Source organism: Muntiacus reevesi, chromosome 2, assembly GCF_963930625.1.
Source record: "Muntiacus reevesi chromosome 2, mMunRee1.1, whole genome shotgun sequence".
NCBI lineage: Eukaryota > Metazoa > Chordata > Mammalia > Artiodactyla > Cervidae > Muntiacus > Muntiacus reevesi.
The window spans coordinates 50155789-50181319 of NC_089250.1; the positions used below are offsets into that span (position 1 = coordinate 50155789).

The window sequence follows — 25531 nt, forward strand, 5'->3', positions numbered from 1 at the left end:
GAATCCTTGCATTCCTGGGATAAAGCCCACTTGGTCATGGTGTATGATTTTTTTAAATATGTTGTTGGATTCTGTTTGTTAGAATTTTGTTAAGGATTTTTGCATCTATGTTCATCAGTGATATTGGCCTGTAGTTTTCCTTTTTGTGGCATCTTTGTCTGGTTTTGGAATTAGGGTGATGGTGGCCTCATAGAATGAGTTTGGAAGTTTACCTTCATCTGCAATTTTCTGGAAGAGTTTGAGTAAGATAGGTGTTAGCTCTTCTCTAAATTTTTGGTAGAATTCAGCTGTGAAGCCATCTGGTCCTGGGCTTTTGTTTGCTGGAAGATTTTTGATTACAGTTTCGATTTCCTTGCTTGTGATGGTTCTGTTAAGATCTTCTATTTCTTCCTGGTTCAGTTTTGGAAAGTTATACTTTTCTAAGAATTTGTCCATTTCATCCAAGTTGTCCATTTTATTGGCATAGAGCGTAAACAAACTTTTTAAAACAAGAACCAAATGTTAACGAGGCCCAAAGGGAGTGTGGGAGTCTACGGCTTTGTGCCATTCTTCGCGCCCTGCCCGCCTCCCCTCATCTGACACCACCAGGGACAAAGGGCTGCCCCACGCTCCGCCCGCCCGTCCTGCTGCCTTGCCTGTGCGGGGCCGGGAACCCCGGGCCCGGGAACCCCGGGCCGGGGCCTCCACTAGTCCAGCCTCCACCCGCGCGCCTCGGCGGGCAGGAGCTGGGGTCCCTGTGGCGCAGAGGTTAGCTTGGGGCCGCGGCCGCAGCTGCCTGTCGCGGTCGCCCGGGCCACTCTGGGCAGGACTGGTGGCAAGGTGAGGACTGAGGTCTGCTCCGAAAGACCGCGGAGGAGGGCGCTTCTCGAGCAGACCCGGGCAGCCACAGGTGGCCCCTAGCTCCGTCTCTGCTTCCCCGCTCGGGTTCTCAAAAACCCTTCTTGGGGGTCCCTGCCCCATCTCACTTCCTATCCCCACGAGTAGGGGGCCCTCTGAGACCCGGGGCCCGGCTCGGCAGGGTCTCGCAAGCGGGACCGCACAGATTCCCGCCCCCGGCCCTCCGAGCTCTAGGGGGATGGATCTGGCTCCCCGAGGGCACACGCCGCCGGCCTGGGGTCAGGACGGATGGGCGGCGATGGTTGCAGGGGCAGGCGGGGCTCCGCGCGGGGTCCCGCAAGGAGGGGGTGCGAGCGGGAGGGCCGGCTATATAGGGCGTGGATCGGCGGCGATCCAGCCGGGGTGGAGCCAGGAGCCGGGAGTCGGGAGCCGGGAGCCGGGAGCCGCAGCGACGACGCTGGGTGCTCAGAGCTATGCGTCCGGGGTCGCCCACGTTGGGGCTGCTGCTGCTACTGGGACTACCGTGGCCGGTGTGGGGGACGGGAGAGTTTCAAGGTGAGTGAGAAGTGCCCCCCAGGGTCAGGGGAGGCACTGTCGGGATGGAGGTTCAGAAATTCCCGGGAATCCCGCGGGCCAGGACAGGCCCTGGGGAGGGTTTGGGAAAGTCTCCGTAGGAAATGCCCAGGGACTATCAACTGTAGTTAGGCTGACATCTTGCCCCCAGATGCCCTGTGCCAATGGTTAAGCAGAGTGGCAGGGCCTCTTCCCCTCTGAGCACCCACAAGCTCCTCTGGATTCTCTGCTCTGGCCCCATCTGGCAGTGTGAAGGTCCCCGGACCTCCATTTCCAGCGGTGCTTGGTCCTCCAGGAAGCCCCAGACCACTGGTGCCCTGGAGTCCCTGCTGTGGCCTCACACTAAGGGACTAGCTGTGGCCTCCACACTCCTGCATCATCCCACATTCACTGCCTCATCCCCGGGGCTCTGGGGCAGTGTGTATATTGTTTATACTGTTGCCTTGTTTGGTTAGATAGCAACTGCTTCAAACAGAAGGTGCCTGATAGCAGGGCCCTGAGGGAAGCCTCTAGCTCTGTCTCTTCTCAGAGTGACCCCTCCAAACTCTCTGTGAGATGGGGTTGACAAAAATCTCTCCTGCACATCAAGTGCCTGACCAGGGGGCAAGAAGGGGAGGGCAGCCTTGGGTTCCAGAGCACTGTGCAGGGGGCAGGGGTGTCACAGTGAGGGGCACAGGGCTAGGATCCTGCTGTGTTCTGGGATGTGCGTGGGGAGGGACAACAGCCCTCAGGCCTTTGGGGATGGTCCACAGGCATTCCAGTGCTCCTGCTTTAGACTGAGGTCTGGGAACGATGAAGGAACCCCTGGCAGGAATGAAGAGGGGCTCTGTGCTCCCCAACACCACACTGACTCCTCTGTTTCCACTCCCATCCACCTAGTTTCATCTCTGCCTCCTTGCCCCTATCAAGGTACCAAGGGCCAGTGTGTGTGCGCAGGGCCAGGAGAGAACCCCCAACCCACACTCACACGTGCACCCCTTCCCCTCTCCCCCTTGGGAAGCCCAGGGCCAGTTGGATCTAGTTAAATCCTCTCTGGCCTGAGACCCCCACCATGGCTCCCCTCATGCACTCAGACCCCTCCCTGCACTAGCCCTTCAGCCTCCATTCCAAGGTCCTGCACCTCCCTACCCCCACCCCCATCTCCTTAATGGCAACTGCTGATCCACTCAAGGAGGACTTGGCAGAGGGAGACTTCCTGGAGCTGTTGCTATCCCAGGTCTTTGATGATGGGGTCTAGAGGAGGAGATGGAGAAGGAGAAAGGAGTTGAAGTGGTCTGGCAGGAGCTGAGCCACTTCCACAGGCAGCCATCTCAGCCTGGTCGGCACTGGGGGCAGGGCTGGGGTGGGTTTGGGGAGCGGTCAGTTCTGGGAGCTAGGCTTCCCCAGGGACTGAGTGCCAGAGGGGCGGGAAGGTTGCCTGCAAGTTCTGGGCAGCCTAAGGTCTGATTCCTTCAGGGCGGGTGTGGGTGTGGTGAGAGTTTCTGGGGCCCACTAGGGGGGGACTGGGAGCATTCCAGGGGAGCATTCCAGGCGCCTTCTGAGTAATGCTTGGCTCCTGGAGCCCCCTTAAGCATTCCCAGCCTGGGAGCACTCAGGTTCTGACTCCAAAACAAACCCCTCCCCCCAACTCACAAAGGGGGCTTCTGGGCCAGGGTCCTTGGAAGTCCTGCTCCTAGCACAAAGCCCCAGGGGAAGCTCTGGGCAACATCTGGTTGTTGTTTTTCTCAGATGGTGGCAGAGAAACAGGCATCCTCTTTTCACAGATCTCTCACCCTAAAAGCATTTGCTGCCCCATCTAAAAATACCCGAAGCTGCCTCCCATTTCCTTCACCCTCTGTTTTGGGGGCCTTGGTGTCTTCCTTGTGATCTTTGATCCCTGTTTTCCCCTCCCAAGGTCATTAGAATTCCCGAGTCCCCAGCTGAGTTGTTCTTCCCAGACTCCTCTCTCTCCTGCCTTCCTGGCAGCTCCTGGGTTCCAAGGATGCCCTATGGATAGTCACCCTTCTCCGGGCTAAACCTTTGAGTATTGAAGATCAAGTGTCCTGTTCCTGCCTGCTGACATCCTCTAACTCTATCCCTGTGTTGTCTCCAACTTCCCTCTGTCCCTCCGGTCCCTCTTACCTTCTGCTCTGTCCTCACCCCAGGAAACACCCTTGGAAAGCCAGTCATTCTGCACTGGAGCCTAGATGGACGACCCCAGCACATGGTCACCCTGGAGGAAGCGGTCAGTACCAGGCCATCCCTTCCCGTGTAGAGGCCCAGAGTCTCTCGGCCCCTTTGCCCCTCCCCAGATTTCATCATGGCAGTTTTGCTAGGGTCCCTAGATTTCCAGAGTCCTTTAGGCCCCTCCCCAAAGGTTTGGCAGGTGGGGGTGGGAGACATCTAGATGGAGAGAGGTTGCACATATGGAAGTCATTTTCCAGTTTCCTCTCCCCCACCTCCTCCCTAACCCTCTCTTTCCAGTATTATTCAGGCCACCCCCATCCCATCAGGCAGAGGTGTAGCCGGAGTTCGTGGGGCCTAAAGTTTTTCAGGGACCTTTTTAAGAAAACACCAAAATATCTTCTTTTTGCAAAGTGACACTGGATGCACTGCTGTCCTCGCCAGGATCCTGTCATTTAGGGGCCTGAAACTTCAACCTTACTGACTCATGCAGGATCTACTTCTGCCCTTAGATGCAAGCCCACCCTGTTTTGTTTCTTATGGATGCTCTACCCCAGTCTCCTCCCAACAGTCATCCATCACACACTTCCAGAATAACCTTGCCCCCATCTGTATGTGCCACGGAGCCCGACATCCTTTGTGTGCCCATTTCACAGAGGGGCAGACTGAAGCCCAGAAAACTTGCAGAAACTGCTCAAGGTCACGTTGCTCTTTAATCGATAAGCCTGAGGCCTGCTAAGGTCTGAAAAACTTCAAACCATTGGCCAATGGCCCCCATGCCTTGAGGGGCCTATTCATCCTTAATTATCAGGAAAGAGAGGACAACCCACTGTCCAAGCCTGCAAGGAAGAAGGCAGAAGAGCACTGCCATGAAGGCCAGGGCGCCCCCAGGGCCAGCACCGCTCAATCTAGGGTCCTCCCTGGGCCCCCAGACCCTCAGGGCCTCAATTCAAGTGGTCAGCATGGTGCTGGCCTGAGATTTGAAACTGTTCCTCACATGCTGGGGCCACCCTGACTGTAGACCTCCTTCTGGGCCTGGCCTGGGTTGTGACCAAACAGGAGGGGAATGCCAGAGGGGCTTTGCTTTTTCCCACTGTCTCTGTCCCTGAGGAGCCTGCCAAGATGAGGACAGCAGACAGCGTGGCAGGGAGTCGTGTCCTTGAGGCAGGCAACACCTCCATTTCAGGTTGGAGATGGAGTGCACGGTGAGTGGTAGGGTCACCGGAGGGGGAGAAATGAGGACAGCAGGGGCTGCAGAGAACAGAAGGAGGGATGGGAGGGGGGCAAGGGGATGCTTCCCATCTGAACTGCCTCCATTCCCTAGTGCAGACCTTTCTCCAATAAAACAAGTGGCATTCCGACCACATGAGCTCATGCTCGGGGCGTAGGGGGGCTTCAGGCTGGGGGAAGGGACCATTTGCTCCCCACCTGCAGAGGAAGGGCCCCCCCAACAAGACTCTGAGCCTCTTGGCCTGAGGCCCAGGACAGTGCATTGTGGGATAAGAGGGAAGGGCCAGCCAGGGTGAAGGCCAGCATTCCAAAGACACAGCCGCTCTTCAGGAGGCTCCCAGCTCGCTCCAACTCTGGGCCCCCAGCCAGGCTGAGTGGACAAAGAGGGGCAGATGGGGTACTCCCACAGGGTGGAAGCCGCAAAGAAGGTAGGGGGAAGGAGAGATGGGCAGGCTGGCTCCTGCTCCCCCTCCTGACATCCAGCCGAGAAGAAAGCCAGTGTTCTCTTGGCCTGGGTTGTGGGTCAGGGTTTACTTTTCAGGCTCAGGGAAGCAGGTGTGAGGTGAGCCTGCTGGGGGTGTAGGAAAATTTGGTGGTGGGGGGAGGAGTTTGTCAGCATTGGAGGTGGAGGTACTAAGTCTGAATCCTACAGGGAGTGAAAGGAGAGGTTGTGAGGAGGCCCAAGCCGTGGCTCCCCCACTCCCCAGCATCAACATCTTCAGGACCGCGCTGTCCTCCTTGTGTGGAGGGAGCCTTCTGGGCATGAAAGAGGAGCGAAGGCCAGAAGAGCCCAGGGCCCTCAGGCAAGGAATGGCATCTTTCCAAAACCCTTCGTCTCTCCAGGGAGGATGCGGAGTGAACCTAGAACGTTCTATCAAATGACTGCTGTTAGAACAGACATTCTGAGTTTGGGAACATCTTTGCATGTTCGCAACCCGCACCCACCCACACCCACCACGGCAAGTGGAGGTCTTCTGCCCCGTGCTCTCCCCGTGAACTCCCTTGTCAGCTACCTCTATATTCCTCCTGCTCCCTGGCAGGCAGAGGGCCTGGATGCCCACCCTCTCAGCCCGATACTCCTTCTTGCCCAGGTCCCAAACCTAGAAGTGAGGCTGGTGGCCTTGGAGGCTGAAGGTCAGGAGCTCCTGCTAGAGCTGGAGAAGAATCAGTGAGTACCAGGTTGGGGAAAGAGCTGGGAGCCGAGAACTGCTCCTCTCTCTGGGGAAGGATCACTGCTGGGAGCAGGGATGATGGGATCCCCAGAGGGAGGCTGGATGGGGTGAGAGCCCAGAGGAGGAGGTGCAGGTGACAGGGAGAGTCAATGCTGGCCCACGACTGGCTCCCTTGAGACTGTAATGGGTTATTGAGGTTGGATTCGCTGTGGGGCATATCTCCTATCCCAGCCCCCAAAACATCTTGTCAGCTTCCTGCCATGAATGAGTGAGCATCACCTGCTGGGTGCTCATAGGGTGTGCTGAGTCAAAAGAGAATCCAAGATGGATTCCAAGAATGGGCAGGTGGTCCAGAAGGCAGGAATGCCAGGCACAAAAGTACAGTGGCTACAAAGGTCAAGGCACATTCAGGGGGTAGCAATTCGTCTGGCTTGCCTGGGGAGTCTCCTTCTATAGGGAAGGGAGCAAAGAGAAACAACTTTGGGGAGTCCTGGTAGAACCAGATCACAGAAGGCCATCTTGGTGCTGAGTGTCCAGGATAGTGCAAACCCAAAGATTCTGAGCTGCTGAATGAACAAGCAGAGCTGGGCTGGGTGAAGTGAGTGTCTACGATGGAGAATGGGTTCTTGAAACCATCTAGATTGTATTATCAACATCTCTCATTTATCAAGGGCTTGTTTCATCACAGGCACTGTTCTGAGCACCCTTCATACACATTTTTTATTTGCCCCCATGCACTGAGAACAAACTCAGGTTCCACCATGCCTAACTATAGTTTCTCTGGGGTTCAATATCCCCATGTGTTAAAAGAGGTGATCACGTCACCTCCTCCCTAGGTTTGAGTATGTGGGTGGAGTTGGGGAGCAAAGCTGGAGGAGGGGGAAAGACTGGAGGTGGAGAAGCAGGCATCATAAGTCTTTGGGGGCAGTTTTGGGGTAAAGAGGCCAAGGTGGAGAGGGATGAAGGATTTTCTTCAAAGAGAAATTGACTTGTGGTTGATCCATCTTGGTGGGAAGGATGCTGGTGAGGTGAAGCCTGAAGATGAAATCATTACTTGAGTGGGGTCTGGAGAAGGAGAGGAGGAGGATCCCTGCTCACACGGGCGGGATCTGCAGGTGTGATTTCTGTTTTCTCTGGAAATAGGGGGTGAGCCTCAGTGAAAGACAGCTGGGGAGATATGTAGGATCTGGGAGCCTGAGGAGATTTGAAGGAACTTTGAGTGGGAAGAGGTGCCCCAGAGCAAGGGTCTCCAACCTCTAGGATCTAATGCCTGATTATCTAAGGTGGAGCTGATATAATAATAGAAATAAAGCTGATGTAATAATAGAAATAAATAGAAATAGAATAATGTAAATAATAGAAACAAATAGAAATAGAATAAATAGAAATAATAGAAATACAATAAATGTAATGCACTTGAATCATCCCCACACCATCCCACCCCTACCAACCCCACCTCATCCCCATCCGTGGAAGAATTATCCTCCATGAAACCGGTCCCTGGTGCCAAAAATGGTGGGGACTTCTGGGCTAGAGGTTTGTCCAGATATCCAACAAGGATAGGCAGCAGCCAGGGCCACCTAAGGAGTTCACAGTTCTTTGGCTCCAAGGTCCACCTTCTTGGCAGTGTTTCCTGACTCTTCTCCTGCCCGATCTCTCTAATACCCCTGACCTGTGGATCCAGCTGCCTGCCACAGGTCCCATGAGAACCACAAACTTTCCCCTGTTCCTGCTCCTCCCTGGTGCTCCCCACACTCCCATTTCCACATCTAAGCAATTACCAAGACTCCTTCCTGACCTTCACCTTGCTCCCTCTTGCTCAAGATTTTTCAGAGTTAAGCAATGCACAATCACTCCTTTCCTTTCTCTAAGAGACACCCTGAAAGTGAAAGTCGCTCATCGGTGTCTGACTCTTCGGGAGCCCAAGGCCTATACAGTCCATGGAATTCTTGAGGCCAGAATACTGGAGTGGGTAGGCTTTCCCTTCTCCAGGGGATCTTCCCAACCCAGGGATCAAACCCAGGTCTCCCACATGACGGGCAGATTCTTTACCAACTGAGCTGTGAGGGAAGCCCATATAAGACACACCTTGGCTGCTTCTTCAGTGCTAGCCCTGTGCCTCACTCATCAGTTCAGTTCAGTTGCTCAGTCGTGTCTGACTCTTTGCGACCCCATGGACTGCAGCACGCCAGGCCTCCCTGTCCATCACCAACTCCTGGAGTTTACTCAAACTCATGCCAATTTAGTTGGTGATGCCATCCAACCGTCTCATCCTCTTCTCCCGCCTTCAATCTTTCCCAGCATCAGGGGTTTTTCTTTTTTTTTTCCCCATTTATTTTTATTAGTTGGAAGCTAATTACTTTACAATATTGTAGTGGTTTTTGCCATACATTGACATGAATCAGCCATGGATTTACATGTGTTCCCCATCCCGATCCCCCTCCCACCTCCCTCTCTACCCCATCCCTCTGAATGTCTTTTGATGATTTTGAACTGACTCATCAGGGGCTTTTCAAATGAGTCAGTTCTTCCCATCAGGTGGCCAAAGTATTGGAGTTTCAGCTTCAGCATCAGTCCTTCCAATGAATATTCAGGACTGATTTCCTTTAGGATGGACTGGCTGAATCTCCTTGGGACTCTCAAGAGTCTTTTCCAACACCATAGTTCAAAATCATCAAAAGACATTACATTACTTTGCCTCACTCATAGAGCTACTCAGTTAGCATTTAAGGAGGAAGACCAGAGGGTGAGGCAGGGCTGGATTGGGTAATTTCTGCAACACTCCCTCCCAGCAGGCTGCTGGCCCCAGGATACACAGAAACCCACTACAGCCCAGATGGGCGGCCAGTAGTGCTGTTCCCCAACCACAAGGTGAGATGCTTCCAAGGGCCCTGAAGACAGGGTGACGAGTGCTGGGGATGCACCCCGAGAGCCTCTCCACCGTTTCCCCCTTCTCCTCCTGTCCTAAGGAGAAGGTGGAGCTAGTCCCCCACCACGCTTTCTTTCTTGCCCCTCCACTTCAGCCCTGGCTGAGATTTGGGGCTGGTCCTTTGCTCTCCAGGATCACTGCCACTACCATGGGCATGTGAGGGGCTTCCCGGACTCCTGGGTGGTCCTCAGCATCTGCTCTGGGATGAGGTGAGGAGTTCTGGGGGAGGAGGCTGGGCCTGGGGCTAGGGAAAGATGTCCCCTGACTGCCCTCCCCTGCACCCCTTTGCACCCTAGGGGCCTGATCACACTCAGCAGCAATGCCAGCTATTACGTGCATCCCTGGCCAGCTGGGGACTCCAAGGACTTCTTGACCCATAGGATCTTCCGGGTGGAGCAGCTGTTCATCGGGAAAGGAGCCTGTGGCCACGGGGACCCAAGGGACAAAAGGGACATGACCAGCCTTTCGTGTGCCACCCAGATCAGGGTCAGGGGCATGGGCAGGGGTGGGAATGGAGAATCCAAAGCCCTTTAAAATCAGAAGAGACAGGAACAGTGCAGCCCCAGTTTAGGGCCTCCTGTCCTGATATTTTTATCTGGGAAGCTCTAAAATAGCAAAAATATTTTAGAGTTAACTTCGTGCTGTCTGAGAACTGGGGTTGGTGGTCAGGGTTCAAGCCCAGCAGCCTGCCACTCAGGATCACCATTGCCACCCCCCATCCCCCACCCAGGAGAGGCGGGAGTCCTTCCAAAGTCCGAGGTACCTGGAGCTGTACATAGTGGCGGACCACACCCTGGTGAGAGGAGCCCCAAGGGGGTTGGAGAGCCTGGCTGGGGTCAGTTCAGCCTGTCGTCCCACCGCCGCCGTATCTCTGCCTCTCTAGTTTTTGACTCAGCACCGGAACTTGAACCACGTCAAGCAGCGTCTTCTGGAGGTGGCCAATTATGTGGATCAGGTTGGGTCGGCAGGGAAAGAGCCCTTCTGGGGGTGACTGCGACGGGGCAGACTTGGAGATACGGAGAGGGAACGGAGGGAAGAAAAGAGGGGTGCTCCCATGGAGGAGCCCAGGCACCAAGGCGGTGCTCCGCTTCAGCCTGCTCCCCTGCTCCCGCAGATTCTCCGGACTTTGGACATTCAGGTGGTGCTGACCGGCCTGGAAGTGTGGACCGAGCAGGACCAGAGCCGCATCACGCCAGACGCGAACGCCACGCTCTGGGCCTTCCTGCAGTGGCGCCGGGGGCTGTGGGCGCGGCGGCCACACGACTCGGCTCAGCTGCTCACGTGGGTGCCCCCTACCCCCACGCGGTCCCGGCCGGGCGGCGCGGACTCCCGGCCCGCCCGGTCATGCCGCGCTCCGCTCTCAGGGGCCAAGCTTTCCGCGGCGCCACAGTGGGCCTGGCGCCCGTCGAGGGCATGTGCCTCGCGGAGAGCTCTGGAGGCGTGACCACCGTGAGCATCACCTGGTACTGAAGCGGGAGGAGAGGTGCCGGGAGGTGGTCCTCGCAGCCCGCGGTGACCGTAGCCACGCCCTCCCAGGACCACTCGGAGTTCTCCATGGGTGCCGCGGCCACCATGGCCCACGAGATAGGCCACAGCCTCGGCCTCAGCCACGACCCCCACGGCTGCTGCGCGGAGGCAGCGGTGGAGCAGGGCGGCTGCGTGATGGCGGCGGCTACTGGGTATCCGCGCCGGGCCGCGGTGCGGGGGTGCGGGGGTGCGGGGGTGCGAGGATGCTGGGGCGGGGCTGCCGGGCGGGACCTGGGCCTTCCCCTGCTGACTTTCTGTGAGAGAAATGGTTATCCCTGTTTCTTCCGTGAAATCGGGATGATGGTAACAGTTCCCGCCCTAAAGCAGGCAAAGTGGATACCCATGTTGTGATAAATTATTTTCGGAACAACCTTTCGAGGTGACTCCAACCCCGGGAAGAGTGGCGCTGGGTCGGGATTTGGGTCCTGGGCTGCTTGCTCCTGGCGTCACACCCTCCTGCCTCGCGCTCGCTGTGTGACTGTGCGCGAGTTACTTACCCTCTCTGGGTTCTGCCTCTAGAGAATTCGAGCTGTCTGTCGCGCAGGCGGTGTCTGCGCATCTACTGGCTGCTTGGTCAAGCACCAGTGTGCTGGGGGGTGGGGGGATTGGAGACACGCAGGGGTTGGCGGGGGTGGTCCCCGCACGCCCGACGCCCTCCCCCGCCCGTAGGCACCCCTTCCCGCGCGTGTTTAGCGCCTGCAGCCGCCGCCAGCTGCGCGCCTTCTTCCGAAAGGGAGGGGGCGCTTGCCTCTCCAACGCGCCGGACTCCGGGTTCCTGGTGCCGCAGGCGCGCTGCGGGAACGGCTTTGTAGAAAAGGGCGAGGAGTGCGATTGCGGCGCCGGCCAGGTGGGGTCCGCAAGACCAGCCCCGGGGGACCAAACTGGCTCCCGCCCGCCCCGTCCCCGGAGGTCTGAGCGCTGCACCTTCACCTGGTCTCTCCTCGCCTTTCCGGCTCCAGGAGTGCCCCGGCTCCTGCTGCCTTGCCCACAGCTGCTCGCTGCGTGCGGGGGCCCAGTGCTCCCACGGCGGCTGCTGCGCACACTGCCTGGTGAGGGTATGGGAGGCTCCGGGGTGAGGGTGGGGGGCACTTGGGAGCCGGCCTGTTGGTCTTGGCTAATTGGCGCCCTCGGGTTCCCTTGTGGGTGCTGGCACTACTCTGTGCATGGGTTCTCCTGAACTTCCCCACCGGGCTCTCCCGTGTCCGACTGGCGCTCTCTAGAAGTGAATCTCCGTTTTCTCTCTATGCCTCGCCACCTTCCCTTCACCCGGGTCACCTGCGTAGCTGAAGCCGGCGGGCACGCCATGCCGCCCGGCTGCGGGAGACTGTGACCTCCCTGAATTCTGCACCGGAGCCTCCCCTTATTGCCCGCCGGACGTTTATCTACTGGACGGCTCGCCCTGCGCCAGAGGCCGCGGCTACTGCCGGGATGGCGCGTGTCCCACGCTGGAGAAGCAATGCCAGCAGCTCTGGGGGCCTGGTAAGCCCAGGAGCGCGCTCCGCCCCCCACCCGCAGTTCTGAGCTGCTTGGTGCTCTAGGGGAGGTGTGCGGGCGGCGGGGGGGCGGGCGGGCAGGGAAACCGAGGCAGAAGGGGCGTGGCTCCAGGCTGGGCTATCCCCAGTCCGGCCCCTGCTTCCTCAGGCTCGCGTCCAGCCCCGGAGGCTTGCTTCCAGGTCGTGAACTCCGCGGGAGACGCCCAGGGGAACTGCGGCCAGCAGGGAGACGGCGGCTTTGTACCCTGTGCGCAGAGGTGGGGAGCGGAGGGAAGAGAAGCTGGGTAAGAGGGTATGGAGAAACACCACGCGGTTTGACCACCTCCACTTCTCCCTAGGGATGCGCAGTGTGGGAAACTGCAGTGCCAGGGCGGAGAGCAGAGCGCACTGGTGCCACATGCGGTGCCGGTGGACTCCACCGTACACCTGGGCAGCCGCGAGGTGACTTGCAGGGGGGCTTCCGTGCAGCCCGGTGCCCAGCTAGACCTGCCTGACTTGGGCCTGGTAGAGGCAGGCACCCAGTGTGGACCTAGAATGGTGAGCCCTGCCCATCCAAGCGCTCACTGCCACTTGAGTCCCATGGGTCAAAGCCTCACTGCCCCTCACTGCCCAGTGCCCTCACTGCCCACAGGTGTGCCAGGAAAGGCGCTGCCAGAACACTACCTTCCGAGAGCTGGAGCTCTGCCTAATGACCTGCCACGGCCGCGGGGTGAGTGGCCCGCAAGGTGTGTGGGGGTTGACCCTGGGAGTCCGCAATCTCATAGGACCCTCCTTTTCTCTCTTCCTCTGCAGGTTTGCAATAGTAACCGTAATTGCCACTGTGCTCCAGGCTGGGCTCCGCCTTCCTGTGACAAGCCAGGCTTGGGCGGTAGTGTGGACAGTGGTCCTGTGCGCCCTCAAAGTGCGCCCACGGGTGTAGGGGGAGGGAGGGCAGGTGGGGAGGAGCCACGTGGCGCACTCAGGACTCAGACGTACCCTGTCCTCCACAGACCGGGACACCTTCACGCTGGCGGTGATCCTTAGCTCTGTGCTCCCTCTGCTCCCCGGGGCTGGCCTGGCCTGGTGCTGCTGCCGGCAGCCAGGACTCTGTCTCCAACAACGCTTCTGGGGCTCAAGGAGGGACCTCATGTGCAGGGGGTAGGCACTGAGCTCTAAGGTTCTGCTCCGCAGAGCTCTGCTGGACCTGGCGTAGCTGGGGTGGGGTCTGTTGCCCCCAGGGGCAGAGAGGCAGGCAGAAGCAATGGAAAGAAGCCTTGAGCAGAAGCCCAGTGGTCTTCCAGTGAAGCCAAAGGTGTAGGTCCATGCAGGGCTCCCACGGCCCCCATTACTGCGCTTCAGTACCCCTTTTCCATGTCTCCTGTTTCTCCCACCAAGAGGCTGCTTTATCCTTGGCTTTACCCTGTTTTTCCACCAGCTCACAGTGCAACTCCTGCTCCACTGTGCTCTTCAAGGCCTCTCCAGTTTCTCTCTCATGAACTTTCAGCCCTCTGACATTTCCTCTGCCTAAATCTCTGCTGTTACCACCTTCAAGTTCCCAAATGCTGGGGCCAACACACCTTTACTTTCCTTGTCACTTGGCAGCTATGGTGCTGGCTGTCTTGTGCCAAGGACCTGCCCCTAATACAGAGCTCCATGACCTGGGGTGAGGGCCACATGATACCAAGTATTGTAAGTCTAGGGCTGCCTCCTCACTGGGTGCGGGGCAAGGCAGGCCCCCTTTGACCACATCTGATACAGCCTGGCCTTGGGAACATTTTGGGCAAAATGAGGGAGAGGGCATGGTTTGGACTGGAGATGGGAATACAGGGCATCCCAAACAGGAGCAGGGCACAGCTGAAAGGGCCTTGACATAAGAGTGTTGATTGTGGGTCTGTGAGCAGAGGATCAAGGTGGTCAGAGCTTGGTATGTCATCACTGGGGGCTTACAGAAGGCAGCGACTACATGTCATCACCGTGTAAAGTATTGAGACTGTTGTTTCAAAGAGATATCAAAGGATGTGGTAAGGCCCTGGAAGATGAGGTGTGAGCAGCTGAGCATAACTCAGAGTCTTCGAGGGCAGCAGGGCCACCCAAGAGCAAGGAGCACAGACACCTGTACCACTGGGAGAGGAAGTCCATCCCTCTTTGGGACCTGAGTGACATCAACAGCTGGAAGATGTTGGGGTGTGCCAGAGTTTGGGGAAAATGTCAGGGTTGGAGACAGAAAGTGTCCAAGGCCCTGGGAAGCATAAGTCTCTAGGGTTCCCCTCAGGAGGGAGCAGGAAGTGACCTGGAGAGAGTGACCTGGGTGTAAGCCTCTACGGCAGGGAAGCAGCCCCAGGGTGCCATGCTAATGGTCGCTATCTCAGTCTCCCGGTCTCTAACCCACTGCCCAGATCCAAAGATGGCCCACGCAGAGGCCACCTTCTGGGCAGCACCCACCCAATGGAGTTGGGCCTGACAGCCCCTCGAGAGCCCCAGCCCTTGGGTGAGTGAGGCACAGTAGGAGATGGGGAGGGAAGGGAAGGGATGGGCTTTTGTCTTCTCTTTCCAGCCGGGCCCCTCCTCTCCACCTAGCACCCAATCACCTTGAGCCCTGTGCCCCACCCTGTAGCAGGGACTCTTGCCACCTTTGTTCACAGCACTCTTCCCCCACCTGTTGCTTCCCAGACTTTGAGAACTCTGCTAGAACCCAACAGCCACCTTGAGAAGCCTGTTCCTCATAGCCCTACTTGTACCCCTAAGGTAGGTGGGGCCCTCCCCCTCCCGTAGTTCATTTATCTTCCTCTAAGCTCCTCATCTCACAGTCCCTGACTCGGAGGTTTTTGAACTTGTACATTATGGAAATGAGACAGACCTTGTGGAGAAGCTGTTGTCTGAGGCCAGTTGCTGGAGGTCCTGGGATGGGAGGAAGAAGTTCTATGGTTTTCCCCGAGGGAGGAGAAAGGGTCCCAGCCCTTCCCTGGAACCTCCACTTCATTCTCAGCAGGTAGAGTCCAAAAGCCAAGATCCTGTCTCTGGGGAAGTGATTCCTGACATGAGAAGACTTAAGGACAGGTGGCTACTGACTGCCACTCCAAGGAACTCGGACCCTCAGGGGAAGAGCCAGCAACTCAGCTGACTTCTTGCACCTTCAGGCAGCTTCGAAATTTCTTCCCTGAATTACTGCCATACCACCTACTCCAAGACCCCGGAACCTCATCTGAATTTGCACAGTGTTGTCCCCAGTCCTCAGGGCTGTGGGATCCTCTTAGAGTACACCTTCCAGCGAAAGCAAGAATCCATCCACCCAGGAGTGAAGGCCATGTAGTCACTGACCTCCTGTCACTAGGGGGCGCTGGGTCAGGCTGGGCACCCAGAGAGGCCTCTGTCCCAAGAGTCTGGTGTTGGTGTGCAGTCCCCCAGTCGCCTCCGACTCTTTGCAACCCCTATGGACTGCAGCACCCCTGGCCTCCCTGTCCCTCACCACCTCCTGGAGTTTGCCTAAGTTCATGTCCGTTGCATTGGTGATGCCATCCAATCATGTTATCCTCTGATGCCCTCTTCTCCTGCCCTTGATCTTTCCCAGCATCAGGGACTTTTCCAATGAGTCATCTGTTCCCATCAGATGACCAAAATACTGGAGCTTCAGCTTCAGCATCAGTCCTTCCAGTGAATATTCAGGATTGATCTCCCTTAAGATTGACTTGTTTGATCTCTTTGCAGTCCAAGGATCTCTCAGGAGTTTTCTCCAACACCACAGTTTGAAGGCATCAATTCTTTGGCACTCTGCCTTCTTTATGGTCCAGCTCTCACAACCATACATGACCACTGGGAAGACCATAGTGCTGACTATACAGACCTTTGTCAGCAGAGTAATGTCTCTGCTTTTCAACACACTGTCTAGGTTTGTCATAGCTTTCCTGCCAAGAAGCAATCATCTTTCCGATTTCATGGCTGCAGTCACTGTCCAGTTCAGTACAATGCAGTTTAGTTCAGTCACCTGAATGGAACTGTATAAAAGGAGTCTGTTACTCATACTTTATTCAGACCTAGCTCTTAGGAGGGCAGTGACTGCTGGGCCAGAAGCCTGGACTCCAGGGGCCCTATATTTCAGACTGAATCCACTTCCCTGGAACCTGACCCCTGCAAAACAAACAAAATCCTTGGGACTTCCCTTTCTGCATCCTATTCTCTTGTCCTTCAGATGCATCCTCCACCCCACCCCATTCCTAGTCCTCAGGTGAGATTTTTAGAGGAGCAGCAGTCCCCTCACTTTGGATGTTAATCAACCCCTCCTCCACTCCATGGGAGGGAACAAAGGAAGCCATTTTGGAGAGGACTTCAAAGAAGTCAGAAGAAAGCCATGTTGCCCTTGACCCTCTGTGAGTCTTCTCTGTCTGTAAATTCAATACCATGGGACTCCCTGAGGGTGACAAAGGGTGGTTTCTGGATGACAGCCAGGCCCCAGAAGTACTGGGCATAGAATGGTGTTACCTTGCTTGAATGATCCCTTGGCTCCACCTCTCCTGCCTCCCATGGACACTCTTAGCAGCCATTTACTCTCTCCCCTTGCTTCATGCAAGAGTTGCTTAGTGACCTTCTTTATCAGCCAGATATTGCTATATAACAAAACCACCTCAAAACTTAGTAGCTTAAAACAATAACCAATTCTGTGAGTTGGCAAATTAGGTTGAACTCAGCTGCTGGTTTGATTGGTTTCAACTCACCTCACTTAAACATTTGCAGTCAACTGTAGGCCACTGCTTTTGGGGATGGCTGGCTTTTGGGTAGGGAGATGGGGAGAGTGGGCTCTGTGTCTCTCATTTCTCTAAGAGGCTAGCCCAGGCCTGTTCACAAACAGCTGGGGAGGGTTCTAAGAGAGCAGAACCCGGATTAGAGTGCAACAAGGGAGGCACTTAGCTTGAGCACAAAAAAAGTAATCAAGATAAATAATATTTTAATGTAATATTTTGTAAAGATCAAAATTAGTACAAAGTCCATGATGAGCAAAATAACAAAACTTTAAGACAGGATCAGTTACCATACCAAGGCTTTTAGGAAACTGAAACAAACAAAAAATCTGTAGTTGTGATCTTGAGACAAGTACCTTACTCACTTCGTCCTGCAGAATAAGCTTGCCAGGCTTCTTGAGAGTCCATGACAGGCACATTTTACTTCCATAACATTCTGTTGGTCCAAGCAAGTCATAGGATTCCAGGGGTTGGGAGGTAAACTCCACCTTTACTCCAGGGAGGAGCAGCAAAATCACATTTCAGAAGATGTGAAGAATTGGAAAATGTTTGCAGTCACTCGCTGGCAGCAGAGTTGCAGCCTCAAGGCTCAGGCATTGCTTTCACTTTACCAGTTAAAGGTGCTGAATGAGAGTGTTTGCTAAAGCCCCCTCCTAGGTTCTCTGTGGGATTCTGATTCATGGAGATGACAGAACAATGACACACAGAGGTTAGTGCCATCGAAAGAAGTTTTTATCCCTTACAGTTCCCTCCAGAAGGGGGGTGCCCACTGAGCAGAGTCAGATAGGGAAGCACCCAGTTTGTAAGGAAAGACTGAGGAACTGCCAGATTGGAAGAAACTAAGGCAACACTGACCACTAAGTGCATTGTGGGATTCTGGATGAGATCTTGAAACAGACAGAGGACATAAGTGGAAAGACTGGGGAAATGCAAGGGGATTTACAGTTAAGTGTCTTGTACCAACGTTAATTTCCTTGTTTTAATCATTGTACTATGGTCAGGTAAGATGGGATGTTAGGGGAAACTGGGTGAAGGATATAAAGGGAGCACTAGCATTTTTGCAGTGTTGCAACTTTTCTGTAAGTCTAAATACCAGCTAATAAAAAGTTAAAAATATAAAAGGAGAAGAATTATGTTGTTTCATAAATTTAATAGTTTAGTATGGGAGAGACAAGGTCAAGTGGCTCCCAGATCTATCCGAAGGTGCTGCCTGGGTGGGGACTCAGTGAGGGCGGGAATCATTCCCAATGCAAAGGCTCCTCCCACCAGAGGAATAGTCAGCATAGACACCTAGGTTTCCATCACTGCGGCCCAGGGGTGCTGGGAAGGAGGCACCTGTCTGACAGGGGCTCTGTCTCCTGTCGTCTGCTCCTGTTTGCTGCCCAGCATGGCCAGCTGCTTGGTAACCGCACTGCTGTTGCTACTGCTTCTAGGTGAGTGGCTGCCTCCCCCCAGACCTCTGAACCTGAGCTTCTCTGTCCCTGATCCTCCTTAATCCTCAAGAAAAAGGTGGGCGCACAAGAAGGTGATTCTAGGAAAAGCCAAAATGCAGGAAGAGGCGCCAGTGTTCCACCTGTGCTCGAGGTTTGAGGAACACAAACAGCACCCTGCCTCCAGCTTTTGGGTCCCATCGAGCCATGGCCTCCCAAATCTCGCCTTGGTAACTTTGCCCCAGGAACTTTCTTCTTCCTATTGCCTGCCCTCCCACCTCTATTACCCTTCTCCCAGGCCCAGTCCTCCACCTTCAGTCTTGCAACTTCACACTGATTCCTTGCCTTGCATCCTCAATGTCTCCATGCCATGCATCTGCTGTTCCAACCACCTGGACTATCCCTCCCCAACTTGGGGCATCATGGAGGGAGGGGATCACTTTACCAGGTGGTATAGGGTGGGGAGACTGGAGAAGGTGAAGGAGACCTTGGAGCTGAGATGTGCTATTTTGAGGGGTGCTCCTGATGGAGGGAAGCAGGTAAGCAAAGAACAGAAATGGCACCAAGACCATAGGAGACACTAGAGCTGATGTGTGTGGCCGAGGCCTGGGGATGTGAAGGCTTGGCTGGGAGAGAAGGGCAATGTGTGTCTGCTGCTCTGAAGTCCTAGAAGGAAGGGAAGGAGCTCGGAGCGGGGCAGAAGAGAGAGAAAGGAAAGACCAATGCCAGAGGGGGCCCTGCTCCCAGATCAGAAGTAGGAAATATCCCACTACACACACACACACACTCGGAAATAAATGGGTGCTGAGCCAGGCTGGGAAACTTCCCTCAGACTTTGGGGCCCGAAGGCTTCTCATCTGAGGAAGGCTCCTGGAAGCAGAGAGAACCAAGGGGCAGGGGTAGCCTGGTTTTGGTGCTCTAGGGGGAAGGGGCTGCCAAATTCCTGCAGAGACTCTAGCTTGGCTGGATTGATTTTTATTTAAAAAAATTTATTTGTTTTTGGTTGTGTTGGGTCTTTGTTGTCACGTGCAGGCTTTCTCTAGTTGTGGCGAGTAGGGGCTACTCTTCTCTTGCGGTGCACGGGCTCAGTAGTTGTGGCAGGTGCAATCTTTTCGGACCAGGGATCGAACCCTTGTACCCTGCACTGGCAGATGGATTCTCATCCACTGGACCACCAGAGAAGTCCCTGGCTGGATACAGATGCCCATGGCATTTAGTGCCCATGGCACTTCCAGACAAAGCTCACCCTCTGCCCAACAGACCCCTGGTATGTGACTGGGCTGTGCCAGGCACACTCTCTGTCCACAGTGGAGTGCCCTATGGCTAAGGACTGAGCCCCATGGCCTGCCATCTGGGACTTCTCTTGAATCCACACCCCATAGCCAGGACTAAATGGCTCCAGTACCTGAGCCCTTGCCAGGAATCCCTCTTTTACTTGGAGAGGAGAGAGGGCAGGGAGAAGCCAAAGTGCATCCAGATGGGGCAGCACTGGTTAGATGGGTAAGAAGGGAGCAGTAGAAGAGGATGGAGGGGGAAGATGCAGAGGCAGGAGGATGCACTAGAGACGGTTAAGAAGGAAGGGAACCAGAAAACTATAGGTCACTCCAAGGGTCTCCAAGGGAGAAGGGAAAGGAGAGGCATCTGACAAGTCAGATGCCCCGGCATGTCAAAGAAAGGAAGAGGAGCAGCCACTGTGCTCAGTGCCATGTCTTTACATTAATTCTATTTTTATGACTTATTTTTGGTGCGCTGGGTCTTCCTTGCTGTGCCGGGAGCTTTCTCGAGTTGCCGTGGGCAGGCTTCTCTTATTGCGGAGCATAGGCTCTAGTGAGCTCAGGGGCTGCGGCTCCGACGCTCGAGACACAGCTGCTTTGGGGCATGTGGGATCCTCTTAACCTCTGGACCTCGGCGCCATTTCTGGTACGTCTCCATTAGCCAGGTCCCCAGAAGCCTTGCTGCTTTCCGTGTCAGGTGGGGCCCAGGACAATGGGAAGAATCTCAAGGATCCCTCTTTGGATGGGTGAGGGGTGGCGCCTGGGGAGGGTGGGTCTCAGCTTTCGGGGGAGGCCAGCCAGGCGCAGCCTCGACGCTCCGCATCCACCGCAGACGTGCTGCAGGAATGCCCAGAGGCCGTCGCTGCCCATCCCCGCAATGGCAGGCCAGTCAGTGCCAGTCGCTAACGCCTCTGGGTCACATTCTGCCCACCTCGAGTTTTGAGCATCCCACATCTTCTGAGGCCCTGACCCAGAGGCGGGGGTGAAGTGTGTGTGGGGGGGCACGCCAACAACCGCAGCCTACCCGCCTCTCCAACAGGATCGCGGAGCTCTGTAGCACCGAATCCATGCGTGGACGCGGCCGACGCGTGCACCGCCGACGAGCGGTGCCACCGGTTGCGCACCGCGTACGTGGCACAGTGCTTGGGTCGCGCCGCGCCAGGGGGCTGCCCCCGCGCCCGCTGCCGCCGCGCCCTTCGCCACTTCTTCGCCCGCGGGCCGCCCGCGCTTACCCACGCACTGCTCTTCTGCCCTTGCGGCGGCCCCGCGTGCGCAGAGCGTCGGCGCCAGACCTTCGTGCCCTCCTGCGCTTTCTCAGGGCCTGGCCCAGCGCCACCTTCTTGCCTCGGGCCCTTAGACGCCTGCGAGCACAGCCGGATCTGCAGGTGCCGGAGGAGGTGGAGTAGAGGGAGGGGGCGGAACGCGCGGGCGGGGGTCGGAGCCACTCGTCGCCCGCTCACCGCCTTCCGGCCGCGCGGCGCAGGCCCCGCCTCCTGGCCTTCCAGGCCTCCTGCGCGACCATAGCCAGCAGCCCCGACGGCTGCCTCCGAGACCAGGCCCCCAGCTGCCTGCGCGCCTACGCCGGCCTCGTGGGTATGCACCGCTCGGAGGGGATCTCCCGGGGATGCCTCCGCCTGGATGGGCCGATTACCCTGCTTTCGGGGTCTCGCCAGGCACAGCCATCACTCCCAACTACGTGGACAACGCAAGCGCGCGCGTGGAGCCCTGGTGCGATTGCAGAGCCAGCGGAAATCGGCGTGAGGAGTGCGAAGTCTTCCGGGGGCTGTTTACGAGGAACCGCTGCTTGGGTGAGGGGCCCGGGAGGGGCGGGGCCCGGGAGGGGCAGGACTCCAGTCGGCCCTTACTGCCGCATCCCAAGGTCCCTGGCTGGCGGTGAGCAAACTGAGGCCCGTAGAGGAAGCCACGCAGACCCACTTCCTTGCTTCTGCCACTTCTGAGGAGGCTCCATCCTCCAGACACAGCCAACTCCCCCCATTAATAGTCTTGCCTTTTGAGTCTGAGTAGCTGGGTGGTTCGCTGACCAGTCTAGGAGTTAGGGAATCTAAGTTTGAAGCCTACCCCTGCCACTTACTAGCTGAGAGTTAGTTAACTCCTCTAAGCCTTTTTATGTTCATCTGTAAAATGGCGGTGATAATTGTCATGCTTCCGTAAGGAGAGAAGACTGCAATTTGTAAGGCACTCTTAACACAGCTCTGTTTAGCATCGTCCATCCCGAAAGCCTTGCAGACGTCCTCTCTTTCCATATCTGCCAGGGGAGGACCCATGCAGGATGCCCAGGGTGTCAGTTTGGCCTTGAGGAGCTGGGCCCTGTGCTAGGTTTTCTCAGCCAAGCCCACCCTGCATCCCTCCACAGAGAGTGCCATACAGACCTTTGATGGTGGGTGGCCCCCAATCCTACGTAACCAACTGGACTCCCATCAGGACCCTGAGCAGAGTCTCCTGCAGGTAGGTGCAGACAGGGGATGGTGAGCTGGCAGCCCCTACACTGCCCCCTTCCATAGCAAGTGGGCCTAGTTGGAGGCATGAAGGCCTTGGGAGGGTGGGGGTGGCAGAGCAGAACCCGGCTTCTCTCTCAGGTCCACACTCTGCTCCCACCTGCCAAGGTGTCTACTGCAGATGCACCCCTGGAGGGGAGCTCCCTGCTCTCCATGCTTCTTGTTCTGGCTCTCCAGTCCCTGTTCTGACTTGGACAGCAGACCTTGGACAACTGTCCCACCCTGCCTGGGATAATGGGCCTCATTAGTGGCCTGCTGCCCCACTGAAAAGGGACTGGCTTGTCTGCTAAGCTGGCCCACTGCTCTTGCTCTACTGCTCTTTGCAGATCTGGACACTTTTTTATCATGCTCTAAGGAGTACATCTGAACAGACTTGTAGGCAAAACTTCCCTCTGGTACTGCAGCATTTTATGGCATCCTCCTAGTTAGGCACCACCCATCATGATAAACACCTGCACCCCATAACTAACATTGGCAGACTGCGTCCTGTCCTTGATGTACTGTTGTTGGACATCACCTCGAGTGAGAATCCAGTTCCCTGCATTGCGCTGGCCATATAGCCATCTTCCCTGTGGTTCAGCCTAGCACTCGGACTGACATCCATAACTCAATAAATCCATGTGCACTGAGACTGGCCCTGTTGTCGTGTGATCTACGTTCTGGGAGCCGGGAGACCACGGTCAGCTGCAGGGTGTGCCTCTGCTGGCCTTGGATGGCCTCAGAACCTCTCCAGGCATCATCTTCTCAGGATCTGTGGATGCTGAACTTAATCAACTATCAGGTCCGATGCCAGGGATTTTGGTTACTTGTTTATTCTTTCATTCTCTGCTAGTCATCAGATAAAGAAACTACATTTCCCTTGCAGTTAAGGGGTGGTCGGTGACACAGTTCTAGCCAGTGAGTGAAATTCACAGATAAGGCTTCCAGGAGAGCTCTTTATTTATTTATTTATTTATTTTGCCTCAAAAAGTGACATTTATTCAAAGACTCAAAGAAAAAAAAAAAGAAAAAAATGACAAGATGTCCATCCCTTGGCTCCCTTCCCTCCCCCCTCCTGCTGCTCCTCAGCCCCCTCCAAGGTTTTATCCCTGGCTGGTGCTAGGTAGCACAACAGCCCCCCTCAGATGAGGTCAGCAACATTGAGGGGCATTTCCTCAATGGAGGTGTTGTAGAAGGTCTCGATGTCTCGAAGAGTCCTCTTGTCTTCTTCTGTCACCATGTTAATAGCCACACCCTTATGGCCGAAACGTCCGCCACGACCGATTCTGTGGATATAGTTTTCCCTATTGGTGGGGAGGTCATAGATGATGACTAAGGAAACTTGCTGTACATCAATGCCTCTGGCCTATGTAAAGAAAGAAGGCAGTTTCAGTGTGCGAATGAGAAAGCACAAGCCTATCCAGGATTAAGCATACATGTAGGCAGCCAAAGGCAGGCAAAGGAAATGAATACCCCCGTTCCTCAAGACACCTGAGGTGTGCCAGATTTTATTCCAAGTTGCTACTTTCCTGAAGAGGGGCACTAGTAGGCCCTTTGGAAGAGGGAATCACCTTGGATAGGAGAGCTCTTTAAAAAGGAACAGACCTCCTGACTGGGGCCCTTCAGCCTCTGGCCTCAGCTCTTCCCCCTTCTTGCCCAGAACTTGGAGGCGATGCCTGGGAACATGGGCACCATCTTGGAAGAGGAACCACGTGAGAGTGTGGCACACCAGCCTGTCTGCCTTCCTCTGGGCTCTACTCTGTGAGAAAAATGATGTGTCTTATTTGTTTAAACCGCTTATCCCCAGGTGTCTGTTATTTGCAGCTAAATATAGGCCCTGATTGACACACTTCCTCCTATGGGGTGCCTAGGAGCCCCAGGATCGCCCACTGTGCTCACTTAGGGGAGCCCTCCGCCTCAGTGCACTCAGAACCCTACCCTGACAGACACTGGAAAGAAGGAGTAATGGTGTTTTGTTTTTTTTTTTTTTCCTGTGTAATTGGTTTCTGTCCACGTGGAGAGTCAAATTCTTCCCTGCAGCAGAGGGAAATTTATCACAAGGGTTTAATAAACAGTGTGTGGCCAATGTGGACCCAGTGGATGCTCAGGGCATTGTGTTCTGTAGTTCTCCACATCTATACTTCTGTGGAGGAGTTTGGGAGGAGAGGGCAGAACTATGGGAGCAAGGTACTAAGCTTTCCTAAAAAATATGGGAACTCCTGATTATTTTCTGTGTCTCTGGGCTGCTCCATCTCAAACCTGGTTGGAATTTGGCAGGGGCCAGAAGATAGTTTGGAGTGGAAGTTTTCGGTGCCTTGCTCAGCCCTCTCTGGGGTAGTACAACCCATCCCCAAGCTGCCTGGAATGTTGGCTGCTAACACAGCTCACAGCTGCCCACTTCTCTAGAAGAGATACCTGAAAGGTTACACTCTGTACACAGAGATGGACAGTGGCCAATGACTGAGGCAGGAATTCAGAGGCCTGGCCTGAGTGCCTTGGGGGACAGCTGTATGTGCCAGTCATGCTTCAGAGTTCCCTGGGACTTTAGGCTGAGGCTGGATCCCAGCTGATCCCAGCTGGATCCCATCCTAGTTTAGCTCCTTCCCCTGCCCACTCCTGCTCCCTCATGTAGAGGTTCCCCTGAGGGCACTCCCTCTAGTAAATCATGGTCTGAGAATCCCTGCCTTGGGCTCCATTTCTGTAGAACCTGACCAAAGACACGGGGGTTAGGTACAGACCACACTGAAGCCCAGGCCTGGGGCTGTCCTGACCAGGAAAAGAGCCACTGGCTCTGAGACTGTGTAGTTAGCAACTCATACCAAACCCACAGACACTACCTGGGGCAGCCGTCAAACAGCTTCCCGCCTTCAGCCACTGCTCCCCTAACTGGAACCAAACACAGCTCAGACTGGCCTGGGCTTCAGGCACCGCTGTCTCCAGGGGTTCAGATGATGTTGCTTCTGCTGATCTCTGCTCCACTCTGAAAAGCCAGACAGGCTCTCACCACAGGATGTTACCAGCAGCCCCGGATCTATGGTCTCTCCTTCAGCACTCTCAGCAGAGAAAGGCACTTCTCTTTCCCAGTATTTGTGGCCTAGAGAGTGACATCAGTCCACCAAGATCACCCACCAAGAAGGGGTAGGACATTTTTCAATGGGAAAAAGGAGGGATGTTGGCCGGAGCAAAGCTCAGAGTCTACCCTGTCAGCACTTCATAAAGAAGGAATGCTCTCAGCTACCTACACCTGTGTGGGAATGGACATCTGGAGCGGGCGTGGCTAGGCAAGTGACAGCATTGCCTTGCCCTGTTTACCACCATTGTATGGTAGCCCAAGTGCAGATTAAATACCCACTAAGTGATTTGCTTTATGTGAGAGTGTGTTAAACTCTACTGAAAATGTTAGTCACTCAGTCATATCTCTTTGTGACCCCAGGAACGGTAGCCCACCAGGCTCCTCTGTCCATGGAGCTTCTTCAGGCAAGAATGCTGGAGTGGGTAGCCATTCCCTTCTCCAGGGGATCTTCCCGACCCAGGGATTGAAGCTGGGTCTCCTGCATTGCAGGCAGATTTTTTTATTGTCTGAGCCACCAGGGAAGTCCTAAACTCTACTACTTCCATTTTTTACTAAGATAGTTAGAGTGAAATATGGGCATATGGGATCCCCTGGAGAAGGGATAGGCTACCTTATCCAGTACC

General features: G+C 55.5%; 2 protein-coding genes and 1 non-coding gene across 14 annotated transcripts; 2 read left to right on the forward strand and 1 right to left on the reverse strand.

Moving 5' to 3' along the window:
- Positions 1–636: 636 nt before the first annotated feature.
- On the forward strand, positions 637–17754 carry ADAM33 (ADAM metallopeptidase domain 33). 12 transcript variants are annotated; one of them, XM_065921512.1, is made up of 22 exons: positions 1259–1392; positions 3555–3634; positions 5895–5971; positions 8768–8846; positions 9037–9113; positions 9201–9390; positions 9635–9700; positions 9788–9859; positions 10019–10185; positions 10269–10353; positions 10441–10583; positions 11101–11278; positions 11391–11480; positions 11715–11910; positions 12073–12181; positions 12263–12461; positions 12538–12633; positions 12717–12825; positions 12914–13061; positions 14300–14391; positions 14574–14648; positions 14890–15028. In XM_065921512.1, exons 1-21 carry the CDS (start codon positions 1311–1313, stop codon positions 14609–14611), a joined length of 2373 nt encoding a protein of 790 aa, XP_065777584.1. In that variant the 5' UTR covers positions 1259–1310; the 3' UTR covers positions 14612–14648; positions 14890–15028. The 12 variants fall into 12 exon arrangements, 11 of the variants coding, with proteins under 11 accessions (XP_065777587.1, XP_065777590.1, XP_065777584.1 ...); XM_065921514.1 differs by having other exon boundaries at positions 12556–12633; XM_065921513.1 differs by having other exon boundaries at positions 14893–15010.
- A 269-nt stretch (positions 17755–18023) lies between these two features.
- Positions 18024–22299, forward strand: GFRA4 (GDNF family receptor alpha 4). Its single transcript, XM_065919630.1, has 6 exons — positions 18024–18069; positions 20380–20725; positions 20824–20933; positions 21014–21148; positions 21715–21806; positions 21965–22299. The coding sequence occupies exons 1-6, from the start codon at positions 18024–18026 to the stop codon at positions 22043–22045; spliced, it is 810 nt and encodes a 269-aa protein (XP_065775702.1). The 3' UTR covers positions 22046–22299.
- Positions 22300–23269: 970 nt separating this feature from the next.
- On the reverse strand, positions 23270–23413 carry LOC136162241 (small nucleolar RNA SNORA67). Its single transcript, XR_010662050.1, has one exon. It is a non-coding gene; the product is annotated as a small nucleolar RNA SNORA67 (small nucleolar RNA).
- Positions 23414–25531: the final 2118 nt, after the last annotated feature.

Excerpts from the sequence above, each read along its gene's own strand:
- ADAM33 (XM_065921507.1), top strand. The coding sequence starts at position 1,311 with ATGCGTCCGGGGTCGCCCACGTTGGGGCTGCTGCTGCTACTGGGACTA. Across the intron at positions 5,972-8,767 it reads CTAGAGCTGGAGAAGAATCA|CAGGCTGCTGGCCCCAGGAT; the intron begins GTGAGTACCAGG and ends ACTCCCTCCCAG. Across the intron at positions 11,481-11,714 it reads GCTGCTGCGCACACTGCCTG|CTGAAGCCGGCGGGCACGCC; the intron begins GTGAGGGTATGG and ends TCACCTGCGTAG.
- GFRA4 (XM_065919630.1), top strand. The coding sequence starts at position 18,024 with ATGGCCAGCTGCTTGGTAACCGCACTGCTGTTGCTACTGCTTCTAG. Across the intron at positions 20,934-21,013 it reads CGCCTACGCCGGCCTCGTGG|GCACAGCCATCACTCCCAAC; the intron begins GTATGCACCGCT and ends GGGTCTCGCCAG. Across the intron at positions 21,149-21,714 it reads TACGAGGAACCGCTGCTTGG|AGAGTGCCATACAGACCTTT; the intron begins GTGAGGGGCCCG and ends ATCCCTCCACAG.